This window comes from Pygocentrus nattereri, chromosome 6 (genome assembly GCF_015220715.1).
Source record: "Pygocentrus nattereri isolate fPygNat1 chromosome 6, fPygNat1.pri, whole genome shotgun sequence".
Lineage (NCBI taxonomy): Eukaryota > Metazoa > Chordata > Actinopteri > Characiformes > Serrasalmidae > Pygocentrus > Pygocentrus nattereri.
The window spans coordinates 25,756,227-25,768,774 of NC_051216.1; the positions used below are offsets into that span (position 1 = coordinate 25,756,227).

Sequence of the window (12,548 nt, forward strand, 5' to 3'; positions counted from 1 at the left end):
TTCACTTTGTTCTTACAGAGGAGGGGTATTTAGTTTTCTCTTTCTTTTATTTCACCTTTCTAGTTCAGCTTTTGTTTGAGCACGCTGATTTCAGCATTTCTTTTGTTTTCCCGCCTTTTCATTTCCCCTTTCTTGAAGAAGTGTTTTGCCCGCTGTCACCTGTGTGTCCACCAGTGGCACAGCTCTTAATGATTATTTTATAAATTTGCACAATGCTACCGAGGTGTGTGTGTGTGTGTGTGTATGTGTATGTATATATATATATATATATATATATATATATATATATATATATATATATATATATATATATATATATGTATATATATATATATATATATGTATATGTATATATATATATGCATATATATGCCCAATCCAGCACTCAGTAATATCTTATATCTTCTGTTCTTTGTCTAATTATATATATATATTCTGTAATAAATATGGATATTTTTAATTCAGTGAGATTGCAAATACCTGTCGAGCATATATTATTAGTGATTGTCTGACAATGGGGCTGAATATGTGATCTGGGAATGTTTTGTACCTATCATGAAAATATATTTCTTTCTTTAGTCTGTGAGAGGGGTTGCATTGAGCACTGATCGGCCCACAGATGTCACTGTGGTGCGATGATTTTGAAAGATCGAATGTATTTCCAAATAGATTTGTTTGATTTGTTTTGTTCTCTCACAAGCCCTAATTATGCTTTGATCGCTGTAGGAGCTGCTCAAGCCATCGGAACATTTTTACTTCTTACTTTGTGCACAAACAGAAATTGTTTACTTTTAAGATCACATTTGACCGACAGCCAATTTGGTCAGACTCTAAAGATGAGACTACAATGTCCCAAACTGTCATTACCACCAAGCAAGCTTTTCAGTCGGCAGCTGTGGCAGAAGAAAACCTAAACAACCTGGAATCGGCTGAATACCGTTCACCAAACAAAATGAGCTAAAAAATGCTCTACAGACTGGCTGGACCAGAATAACATTAATATTGATCTAGCAAAAATGGACAAACGAGTTAAATGTGTTGGTTAGTGTAAAGAGCTGGAGAAGGAACTGCTGGCTCTCCAGCGAGTGAGTATACACACATAGCAACAAGCTGCTGGTTAAAAAACTTTAATTTGGCGGAACTATAATTGACTCATGCCTGCGATCAAATCACAGCTGTGATATTATTCGTGATAACACATGACCTTGAGTTTAAATAACCAAGTGAGGGGTGTAACACAAGGACAGAACAGAGAGGAGCATGCAAACCTGAACCAAAATCATACGGCATATCAAAATATAAGCACATGGGTAGGAAAGCTAGACTGGGAAAGGAGAAATTAGAAGGGCAGGCACGGTTAAAGAGGAATGAGAACCAGACATTGTTACATCCTATCAAAAGACAGATAGATGTAGAGTAATTATGGTGAATTTGGAAATTCTTTGTTTTTCTAGTTCTTGTCTGCTCTTATTGAAGAAAACAGGAAAAGGGAGACTTAAAATATGTCATTAAAAAGGCCTCTGAATTTTTTAGTTATTGTGTAGCTTTACATACTGGCATGCAGAAAATAATAATTCATAGGTTTGATAGAAATATAAAGGTATTACATAAAAACTTTTTTGCAGAAGTAATTTTGAAAAGACTGAAATATTAAATGTCAAAGATGTGACGTATTACTACATAAAAAGAACACCTTGAAATACATGGAAATTTTGTTGGTGTACAATAATTTGAAATATCAGGGTTTTTTTTTTATTTTAATGTTTTATTTCATATTTTTTACTCAAATATGTATATTGTCACTGTCTAATGGAAAAATAAAAAAAATAAGTATCTCCAAAATATGAACTTTACAGAACAATGCATAAACACTCACTCACTCACTGACCTTTCAATGTAAGTCAGTGTAAAGAGATTTTGAACCAAGTGATTTTAAATCATTTCTATTTGTCCATTCATCATGAAATTTTTTACACAATGTAAAGGAAAGCTGGTATGTTGAAATGATGTAGAAAACTAAAAATCTATAAAAATGGAGATGCATGATTTCCACTGGACAACGATAATATGTAAGATGTGATGTAGAATCTAAAACTGAGGCAAACTAAAAATAATAACAAAGTTTTATGTACAATGTATAAATAATTTTGAAAGGATCAACCAAGCCCTAAGGGAATTACAGTAAACTAAGAAAAACATTTGCTACATTAGGTTACATAGCTAAAGCATTGGAATGAATCATAGTGATCAGAATCATTCAGAATCTTAATAGTTAACTGCTTTTCCATTTCCACCATTAGTCCTGTCCTGCTGTTGGTGGTAGTACTGAGCTGTGGAGGCCTCTGCGCAGCCTGAATCTGCTGCCTCCATCTCATGGTGTGAGGAACGTGCTGCTGATCTCTGATGGGCACATACAGAACCAACCTCAGACCCTGCAGCTGGTGCAAGATAACGTCCATCACACTCGCCTCTTCACCTGCGGCCTCAGGTCAGCACTCCTCAGCTTTAGAGAGTTCAAACTGGATGACTGAGACATGAAAATGGTTTTACAGATGAAGTATCTGCCCAGGTCAATAGATACACGCACAGAAATATGCCTTCCCTTCTCAGTCAACAAATTAATCAACTATTGACTTTAAGAATGCATAGTCAGGACTACAGTGACACCATTTATGGCATACACACTTTAGGTGTATGTGGCTGTATGTGAATGTGTTTGTCTTTCTGTGCAGCCCAACAGCTAATCGGCACATGCTGAGAGCTTTGGCTGAGGCAGGTGGAGGAGCATATGAGTTTTTTGACACAAAGACAAAGCACACCTGGATAGAGAAGGTGAGACCTACTTCATTATTTCAGGGATCGTGTAGCTGTTTTATGTGTAGCAAGTGTGTAAATAATGGCTACCCGGCTGTTATAGGTGAAGTCTCAGGTGAAGTGCATGGCATCTCCAGGCTGTAGTTCAGTGGCAGTGAAGTGGCAGCAGTTCAACCCCACAGCACCCCCTCCTGTTCAAGCCCCCTCTCAACTGCACGCTCTCTTCAGTGACTGTCACACTCTGGTCTATGGCTTTGTGCCGCACTGCACTCAGGTACATCACATTTATTCTAATTCCTGCGGTTATCTATGAATAATTTATATTTGGCATATGCGATCTCTAAATACTTGTTCTGTATTTAGGCTACACTTTTTGGTGACCTGAGTGGACAGGAACTTAAGACAATGGTTTCCACTACCGAATTACAAAAGACTAAAGGAACAGTAAGATTTGGACCTGCCCATATTACTGCATAATCTAATATATATCCTGTAAATCACTGTTTTTAGTATTTAAATCCCTGCACTGTTTCTTTGTTTCTTTACTCTAGTTCCTTCATAAACTAACAGCAAGAGCAATCATCAGAGACTATGAGGATGGCAGTCTTGGCTCTAGTGAAGCAGAACATGAAGTATGTCCCAGAGATTAAAAGTTCTAGAGAAGTTCTAGACATATGCCTCCTTATTTTGCTTCCTGGAGTGTTTGGATCCCTGAACAACTCTAATAGCTGTTTTCTACTGCCATTTTCAGGGAAAGAAAGCTGAGCTGAAGTCCTACATCATCGAGCTTAGTAAAGAGTTCTCCATCCTGTCTCAGTTCACCAGTTTTGTTGCCATTGAAGAAAGGGTATGATCATTGCTAACTGTAAGACTGTATTCATCAGTCCAGTTTTAATATGCATCCAATTTATATTATGACTAGTATGTTATACAAAAGTTTAAGCCATCTTAGCTCAAAAATGGGCAATTTGCTGGACAAATGTTCTTTAGGTAAGGTTCTCTGTGAAAGGCTTTGTAAATAATTGTGCATTGTATCCATGGGTTACAGTCGATCTGTACAAAGAGCCATGCATGCAGAAAAGAATTAACAGGAGAGACACATTCACAGCAAAGTTCTGTCCACTTTCACTTTGTTTTTGCTGCTTGCTACTAAAGAAGCTTGTGTAAAAAGTGGTGAGTTTAGTGGGGCCTGAAGATCAGTTGATGAGGCAATGCCCACTAAATGAAACCCTAACGCTGGGCCTGAGCATTATAATGCACATTTTTGTCACTTGTCTTCATATTTTCTCTGATGTACAAAAGTGGAAGTGTACATTTGATTAAACCTTTAAATGGCCAGCATTTATTAAATACCCAAACTTTTATTACACACTTCTACAACCTAAAAACAACTCACTAGTTTGCACTGTAGTCCATGCAGTTTCTCAGTAAGTAGTTGCTTTGGATTTAATAAGGTTAATAGTCTTTTTTACCCTTGTCATCTCCATGTAGGACCAGCAACAGCCTGATTCTGGAATCACTGATGTCCCAAAGCTAGTTGCAGAGGAGGATGTGGATATTCTGCCATACATGGGCTGGACTGAAGAGGAGCAGATATGTTTTGAGGTTTGTATGTTCTTAGACAGGTTGTGTTACCAAGTTCAGCGTTGTGTTAACTTTTATGAAGAACATTTCTTTGCTTTGATTACTTGTAGTTTTTTCTTTTTCACACAGGAGTCTTTTATTTATGACTTCGTGGAGACAGATTCAGCCGGATGTGGCTTTTTTGATGATCTCGAAAGTTGTTTATATGACGATTGCTCCTTGTCTTTGGCTGATCACTGTCCTGTCCAGAAGCCAGCAACTGTGCCTTCTGAGTCAGCATTTGTGGGTGAAGAGCTTCAGCATGAAACTTTGTCAGCTGATGTAATGTTCTATAGTGCGAAGAAGAAATCAAAGAAGAAGAAGCTATTCTCCAAAACAAATGAATACTATGGAGCTGCTCATCCCAGAAGAGCTTTAGCATCTGGTCAATCCAATGCAAACTTCCTCATGCCTAAATCTCATTCTGGTCTTTTTGGTTCTTCTAATCGTCATTCTGCCTCCATAGAGAGTGACACTCCCATTGGTCCATTTACTGATGCAAAGTTGTGTCCTAGCAAACTATCCGTCGCATCTTTTGAAGATGGCCGTCCTCTGCCAAGGACACCACCTGATGCTGTTGATTTAACATTAGATGAGTCCTCCATCTCCTCTCACTTTTACATGCCATTTGAAGGTGTTTCTCTCCATGCTCTTTCACCTTCCACATATTCACCTCATAGTCCTTCTTTCTGTGACATTTCCCCTTCTTCCCTTTTCCCTCAACCGGTTCCTCCTCTTCGTCCTGGTGCTGCTCTTTTCTCCACTTCTAATGCTGCTCCTTTGCTCCCTCCTCCACCTGCTCCCAAATGCATGCCTCCTCCTGGTTTGCCTGCTCAACAAAGTGCTTCTTCCTTTACTACTTATTCTGCTTCACCTTTATCTTTCTCTTTTCCTGCTTTCCAGAGCAGTCATCCTCCTTCTCCTCCTTCTCCCCTTTCTGGTGCTTCTCTTTTCTCCACTTCTTATGATGCTCCTTTACTCCCTCCTCCACCTGCTCCCAAATCCATGCCTTCTCCTAGTTTGCCTGCTCAACCCAGTGCTTCTTCCTTTATTACTTATTCTGCTTCGCTTTCCCCTTTCTCTTTTGCTGCTTTCCAGAGCAGTCATCCTCCTCCTTCCCCTCCTCCTCCTCCTCTTCTTGGTTCTTTTATCTTAAATGCTGGTGATGCTGCCCCACCCCCTTCTCCTCCGTGCCTAGGACCAGTTGCACCTGACGGGCATCAGTCCCCTCTTCCTCAGTTTGATTTTGCTCCTCTCCGTTCCCATGATTCAGAAGATTCTCTAAAACGTGGTCAGCGTCGTCGTGTGGCATTAGGTAAGGAATAACACACCAATTTCTGAAGTTATTTTTGGCATCATGGTTTCAGGTTCAACTCATCACTGAATATTTTATTACATTATCAATACGGTTCTTCCTTTCTTTGTTCTCTCATCTAGCTCAAGTGTCCTCTGGTGTTGGTTTTGGATGTAGTCCTCGCTCTTCTGGGTTTATATGTAGTTTTTCATCATCGACTTCACCAGTTTGTAAATTAGAAAAGGCATTTAAAAAACCTGGCCCAGTTTCTGTAGAGAGGCCTGAGGATGACCTACTGAAGATGGATAGTATCAGTGAACAATACAGACGACCAGACAGAATCAACTGGGAGGAGATATTTGACCTTCAGCATCAGGTACATAAATGACTGTGCTCCTCACAGATTTTCCTGCCACTCATGTTTAGATACAGTGCTCTAAAGAAGTACTGGGGAAGTACATTTAAAATTGTACTTTTTATGCTCAAACACCTGCATTACAATTATGAGGCAGAATTTTGTCACTTTGTGGTAGGGAATATTCTGGGCATGTGTTTAAACTTATTTTCCATAAGACTCAGATTTTCTTTATGCAAACTAAATTTGATGACAGATCCATACAAGAGTCTTTATGTGTGCTTTAGAGCATCTAACTACAGTCCAAGAAAGAAATGCTAATACCTGTGCTCACATAAAAAAGCATATGCCCTAAAAATACATAGAAATTAAAATTTTATCCTCAATTCAAAGAATAAAAAGTATTTTATTCTTATTCTGTTGGACTCAGGATGGCTACTGGGAATGTACAGGAAGACTGAGTAGGTTCCTGGGTCTGGATGTGGACTTCTTTGCCAATGTCTTCCTGAAAGAGAGAGGCATCTGCTCTTTGGGTAAACAGTTTCTTTTAGCTTTAATTTCTACTGTTCAGTTGTATAAACTGGAGTGCTGCATCATCATATTGTCCATTACATATATGATTTAGGACAATGATGGTTATTTCAGTAATGCAGTGGGAGAATCACTTTTGTGTTTTTTTGTTGTTGTTGTTGTTTTTGTTTGTTTTTTTGGTTCCCTAAATAATTATGTTTGAAAAAGATGTGGGTGTGAAGAAAAAAAGGGTTCTTCCTAATGCAAATATGGCCTTGAAACTTTTTTCTTTACCTGTGCACATCCCATTTACAGAATGGAACCATCAACGGAAAAGTTTTTTAGGGAACCAAAGAACATTTTGTGGCAAAACATTAAGAATGTCATCCTAAAAATACCCATTGTATATACATCCTACTATGACTTGAAAGTTGTAACATTAATGTGACATACACATTTAGACCTAATGACTGATGATGATGAAATTCTATTTTGGCTATGAGGTGAGCTGGCTCCCTTTGCTCAAAGTAACACTGTACAAGGTGGTGGTGTAGCTCCATATTAACAGCCAAATTCCTTCTGAATGTTGTCTCTTAGGGGTGAAGGCTCATGCTGATATCCTGAGGATGGTGGCTACACTGCTGGTATTGCAGCTGATGCGTGTGATGAAAATGACAGAGGTTGAGCTGTTCCAGTCTCTCTTCCGCCTCACTGACTCTCCTGAGCCCAGGTAAGAAACAGGGTATGATCCACCCTTCCATAATTTTTCAGCAGATTGTATTTACACCAGTGATCCAAACATTATGACTACCAGCTTAACATGCTGTTGATCCTCTGCATGGTGCCATTATAGCTTCAAAATAGATCTCTACAAGACCTGTGAAGGTGCCTTGTGGTATTCTGTGCCAAGACACTAACAGTACATCCTTTTAAGCCCTGTAAGTTGTGAGGTGGAGCCAGTGTGGATCAAACTTGTTGTTCCAGCACATCACACAGATTCTTGATCGGCTTGAGATCTGCAGAATTTGGAGGCCAGGGTGACACTCTACATCATCTTCCTCAAACCATTCTTGAACGATGGTGTGCAGTGGAACAGTGCACCCTCCTGTAAGAAACCACTGCCGCTAGGGGAATATCACTGCTATGAAGGGATGTACCTGGTCCGCAACAATGTTTTAATAGGTGGCACGTGTCACAGTGACGTCCACATGAATGCCTGGACCAAGGGATTTTCAGCAGAACATTGCCCAGAGCATCACACTTCTTCCACCAGCTTGTCTTCATTCCACAGTGCATACTGGTGCCATCACTTTCCCATGTAAACAGCGCATATGTACCCAGCCTTCCACATGATGTAAAAAAAGCAGGATTTATTGGACCAGGCAGCCTTGCGATGCACTGTGTCTTGTGACATTCTTCCCATAACTGTCATAAAAAATTTCTGGTGGTTTGTCCTTCCTCGGATCGCTATCAGTAGGTACTTACGACTGCTGACCAGGAGCATCTAACAAGCCTTGCCTTCTTGGAGATGCTGTGACCCTCTGACCGTAACGATATGGCCTTTGTCAGAGTTGTTCAATTCTTCTCCCCTGCCCATTCCTCCCACATCCAGAAAACACATTGACTACAAGAACCAACTGTTTGTCTAATTTATTCCAGACCTTCATGTGCACCGTTGTTACAAAATAATCAGTTATTCACGTTATCTGTGATTGGTCAAAATGTGTGTGGTATAATGCTCAATGGTGTATTTGTGTGCATCACCTATATTACAATAATTTGACAAAATATCGGTATACTGTGGTATTCGATAAACATCATGGTATTTGTGTAACTTCTAGATAACAGCAAGCTTATTTCATGACATTCATGACCAGACATAGTATGCATGTATTTTGTGGGCTGCATGTAACTGTATAGGATTTGTCTTTTTGTAATGTGTGTGCATTTCTCTTGTAGGCCAGCATGCTATGAGGCAGTGAAGAGGGCAGTGGACTGGGTCTGCTGGGCAGACAGACAGTATCCGTGTGTGTGCAGCAGACTGGAGTTTGGCTGGAACTGGGAGTCCTGCACACGCCAGCTGCTGGGTCTGGACTCACTGCCCCCCTGCTCCCCTCTGGCCTCTCTCCTGCAGAGGAGCACACAAATGTCTGTCATGTAGATCAAATACTGACACTTCAGCTGGAATCCCATAACTATTCATTTAGCTGAACAAAAGAGCAACAACAGTAATCTTTATAGTGGTAATATTAAATGTTTAACCTTGAATATTCTGTCATTAAATAACCATTTTTGAGCTGTTGTTCCCTTTGTACAACAATAGAAATTTTAAAACAAACCAAACAGGATTTAGGAAGAAAAATCCTAAGACTTACATACAAGAGCTGAGACCACAGCTGGAGTAACAGTGTAACAACATAATCAAAATGGCATATCAGAAGTATCATGGTTAATCCAAATAACAGTAGAAGGAGAGGGACAAGACAGAGGAGACGTTTTTAACAGGGACCTGAAACATCAGGCTTACTGATTTGTGTTCAAATTTTAGCTGTATAGCAAAAATAATTTAGAATGATGAAAATGAATGAGAATCTCAATTGAAATTGTTTAGTAGTTTTGGTTTTTTTTTTGGTAACCACTTTGCCTCCAGTTACTGAAACTTCATAATATTGAGTGAAATAAAATGTTTTACTGTTTTCTTTTGCTTGCCTAAAGCTGCATGGAGCACAGAATTTTCAATTTGTTTTGTTTCTATTTTAATGTATCTCTTTAGTCCTCATTATTCTCAACATTTAACCTTTTAAGACACATTTGACAGACTTAGTGGTGAGAAGTATAATTTAGTGAGAGTTTTGTTGGTGTGGGAAGTTATCTTGGGGGGGGAAACCATTGATTTTTGGCATAATCAGCCACATACCGACATATTCATTGTCCTCATCAGTTCTATTTTTGTATGTTTCATGTTTTTCTAATATGCGAAAAATGAATAGAAAATGTGCAGTAAAATTAGCAAAACACAAACAGACAAAAGACCATGTTTTTTTTTTCACTTCAACAAAATATGTAACTTGATTTGGGATGCTGAAACTTTTGCATATGACTGTACTTGTGGGTTTAATTACACCAACTTAAGTCTCGTTTGTTAATTCGTTCAACTTTGGTGTAGTATAATACATATAACACACCCAAATCATTTAAACATCAATTGCGCTTCATGTGTAGATTTGTGCACACTTTCAACTTTTTACTGCATGTCCAAAAAAATGTACACACCTCCATCTTTTTTAAAGTGCGCCCACTGCTGACCCAAATGTTCAACTGCACACACACACACATTATTCCTACACGAAGCACTCCCAATAGAACGGGGCGCTGTGGAGAAGGTACACATGAACCTATGGTCACCATGCCCAATGCCATTTTCAGCTACAAGGGTATACTACCCCCACCATTGGCCTGGAGCAGTGAAACAGTGAAACATCCCTTTGGGATGAGTCAAAGTGGAGTTTGTGGTCCAGAATTAATCCAACATCTCTATTTGATCTCACTAACATTCTTGTGGCTGAATGCAATCAAATCCTTGCAGCAATACTTTAGTGTATAGCAGTTTGGCCTGATTACATATATAGTGTAGGTCTTATTTATCTCTCCTTTCAGTTTTCACACTTAAGTACACTGAGTTGATTTACTTTAATCAGAATCAGAATACTTTTTTGATCTTTCTACTTTATTGACAGAGGGAATTGCAGTTATTACACATACTCAGCTGTCACTGTGTCATAAGATGTCTTGAGACATTTTCTCATGTCAAGACATCTCAAGTACGTCTAAAGATGTATGAGTGAAGACACTGTCTTTGTCTTGAGACATGAAAGTTCATGTCATAAGACACAGAAGTAATCATTTTTGTGTCTTGAAGATGAGGCATGACTTAAGACATCACTTTAGAGATGTTCAGTGGAGACCAGAGAGAGGTCCAGTTTGGTATTCCTGTGGTCCTGCACTGCGATCAGTCTTAGATTTAATTCTGAGCCAGCCTTTCATTTGTTGCAGCCTCCTAAATGCTTCCACTGACTGATTCCGCTGCACACTAGCACACAGCATCTCACCGGTCTATACTCCAAACCTTATGAGTTTCCATAGCTGCGCTGCTGAGAGGAGACAGCTGTCCAGATGTGAAGCTGGGCGGCATGTTTACAGTGCGCTGTTGGGAGCGGGTGCTAAGCGACATCGGACATGCCCTCACACAACACAACGCAATGTATCCATGACTGAAGTCCATTGAAGTCAAAGTATGAAGATGGACATTTAAATAAAGATCTGTTTATTATGTCATTTTACTTGGTGAAACAATTTAGGTCTTTATATTACTACTCAAACACCTTGTTGTTTGTGTTTTCCAAATACCTGGAGAGAATACTTTTGAAAGTTATATGTAGTATATTAAAAGTTTGTTCTCTCTCTCTGCTGGGCCAAATTAAATGTCCTCATGGTCTAACTTTGGGCGGCCCTGATCTACTTAAGAAAATAAACTGAAATGTAGATGTTGAAGAGAGTGAACTAAGTGCTTATTTTGCATTAAGTTTTGGTTGTATGTAATATCTAAAGTACCCAGGTTAGCTGTTAAGTACATTTATTTCCTACTAGGTCAAAGTTGTTTTATCTTGGTTCCTAGCTTGTTGTCTCTGGTTACAACTGTACATTTGAAAATAGATCAGTATGTTAATCATGGCATGTTTTCTGCCAATGAGTAAAAGGCTGTGCCTGACTGTGATTGTAACATTTACCGATGGAAATAAATGAAAATTATTCTAACATGAACTTCAGTGATATAAGGAAATGAGTTAAAACTTTTTAAGGTAAGGTAAATGGTTTAAGAATTGATTTTTTTCTTTTGCTACTGTAAACACATTTCTGCAATAATCAAAAAACAAAACATGCAAAAAAGAATGACAAAAGTACAGCAAGTAAAACCTTAAACGAGTGAATGTTCTTTTGGTAATATCACACAAAAAACTGAAGATTCTGGCAGGCTGTTTCTTGAGAACATACTTGTTATATTCTCATTATATTTTACATTAGGGAGTGCTGTGGTAATCCTGGTAATCCTCTGTTGTAATATTCAGTTTGGCAGGACCACAGGAATACCACAGGAATACCACACTCATACCACGGGACTTTTTGTAGTGCACCACCCTCTGGTCTCAACTGAACTGTCTTAAGACACAACATCTATATGTCTTAAGACAATATGTTGTCTTTAGTCATGCCTCATCTTCAAGACACACAAAATAATCACTTCTGTGTCTCAACACGTTAACTTTCATGTCCCAAGACAAAGACAGAGTCTACAGTCATACATCTTAAGATGTTCTTGAGATGTCTTGACATAAGAAAATGTCTCAAGACATCTTATAAATACTATCAAGACATCTTAAGACACTGTGACAGCTGGATATGTTAGAGGAGAATGGCTAGACTTGTCGAAGCTGGGATTTAGGCTACACTGGCCCAATTGAACACTCTTTACAACAAAGGTCACCAGAAAGCACCTCTGAAAGGACATGTCAAACCTTTGGGCAGAAGGGCTACAACAGCAGAAGTCCACGTTGCTGTCAGAGATCTACTGGTGTTATTGAAGAACAGGAATTGCCGTCCATCCCCTCTTTACTATCTCATCTAGCTTAAAGATTCACCCGCAAAGCTTCTTTCTGTTGGCCCTCTTTCTTTGCAGCGCCCTCTCTTAAAAAATGCAATAGCCTTTAAAGAAGTTGCAGTGGAGCATGATAAGTCCTAGCTCAGTTTGTGATGAGGGTTCAGAGGATAACCTCCTGCCGAGGGACAGTACAGGAGTGAACAAAACAGACGACCTGACAAGATCAAATGGGAGGATCTATTTGACCTTCAGCATCAGGTACATATATGAGTGTGACCTTCACACAAAAATTCCTG

General features: G+C 39.1%; 1 protein-coding gene across 4 annotated transcripts in view; it reads left to right on the forward strand.

The window, feature by feature from the left end:
• The window catches only part of parp4 (poly (ADP-ribose) polymerase family, member 4), a 26,217-nt gene extending 16,600 nt beyond the window's left edge, over window positions 1-9,617 (forward strand). For all 4 annotated transcript variants that reach the window (XM_017710795.2, XM_017710794.2, XM_017710793.2 and 1 more), the window contains 12 exons: window positions 2,301-2,488; window positions 2,733-2,832; window positions 2,918-3,088; window positions 3,178-3,258; window positions 3,366-3,446; window positions 3,566-3,661; window positions 4,306-4,419; window positions 4,528-5,752; window positions 5,875-6,107; window positions 6,517-6,619; window positions 7,194-7,326; window positions 8,556-9,617. In XM_017710795.2, the coding sequence (XP_017566284.2) occupies window positions 2,301-2,488; window positions 2,733-2,832; window positions 2,918-3,088; window positions 3,178-3,258; window positions 3,366-3,446; window positions 3,566-3,661; window positions 4,306-4,419; window positions 4,528-5,752; window positions 5,875-6,107; window positions 6,517-6,619; window positions 7,194-7,326; window positions 8,556-8,757 (2,727 nt within the window). In that variant the 3' untranslated portion in view covers window positions 8,758-9,617. The remainder of the gene's footprint in view (window positions 1-2,300; window positions 2,489-2,732; window positions 2,833-2,917; window positions 3,089-3,177; window positions 3,259-3,365; window positions 3,447-3,565; window positions 3,662-4,305; window positions 4,420-4,527; window positions 5,753-5,874; window positions 6,108-6,516; window positions 6,620-7,193; window positions 7,327-8,555) is intronic.
• The last annotated feature ends 2,931 nt before the right edge of the window (window positions 9,618-12,548 follow it).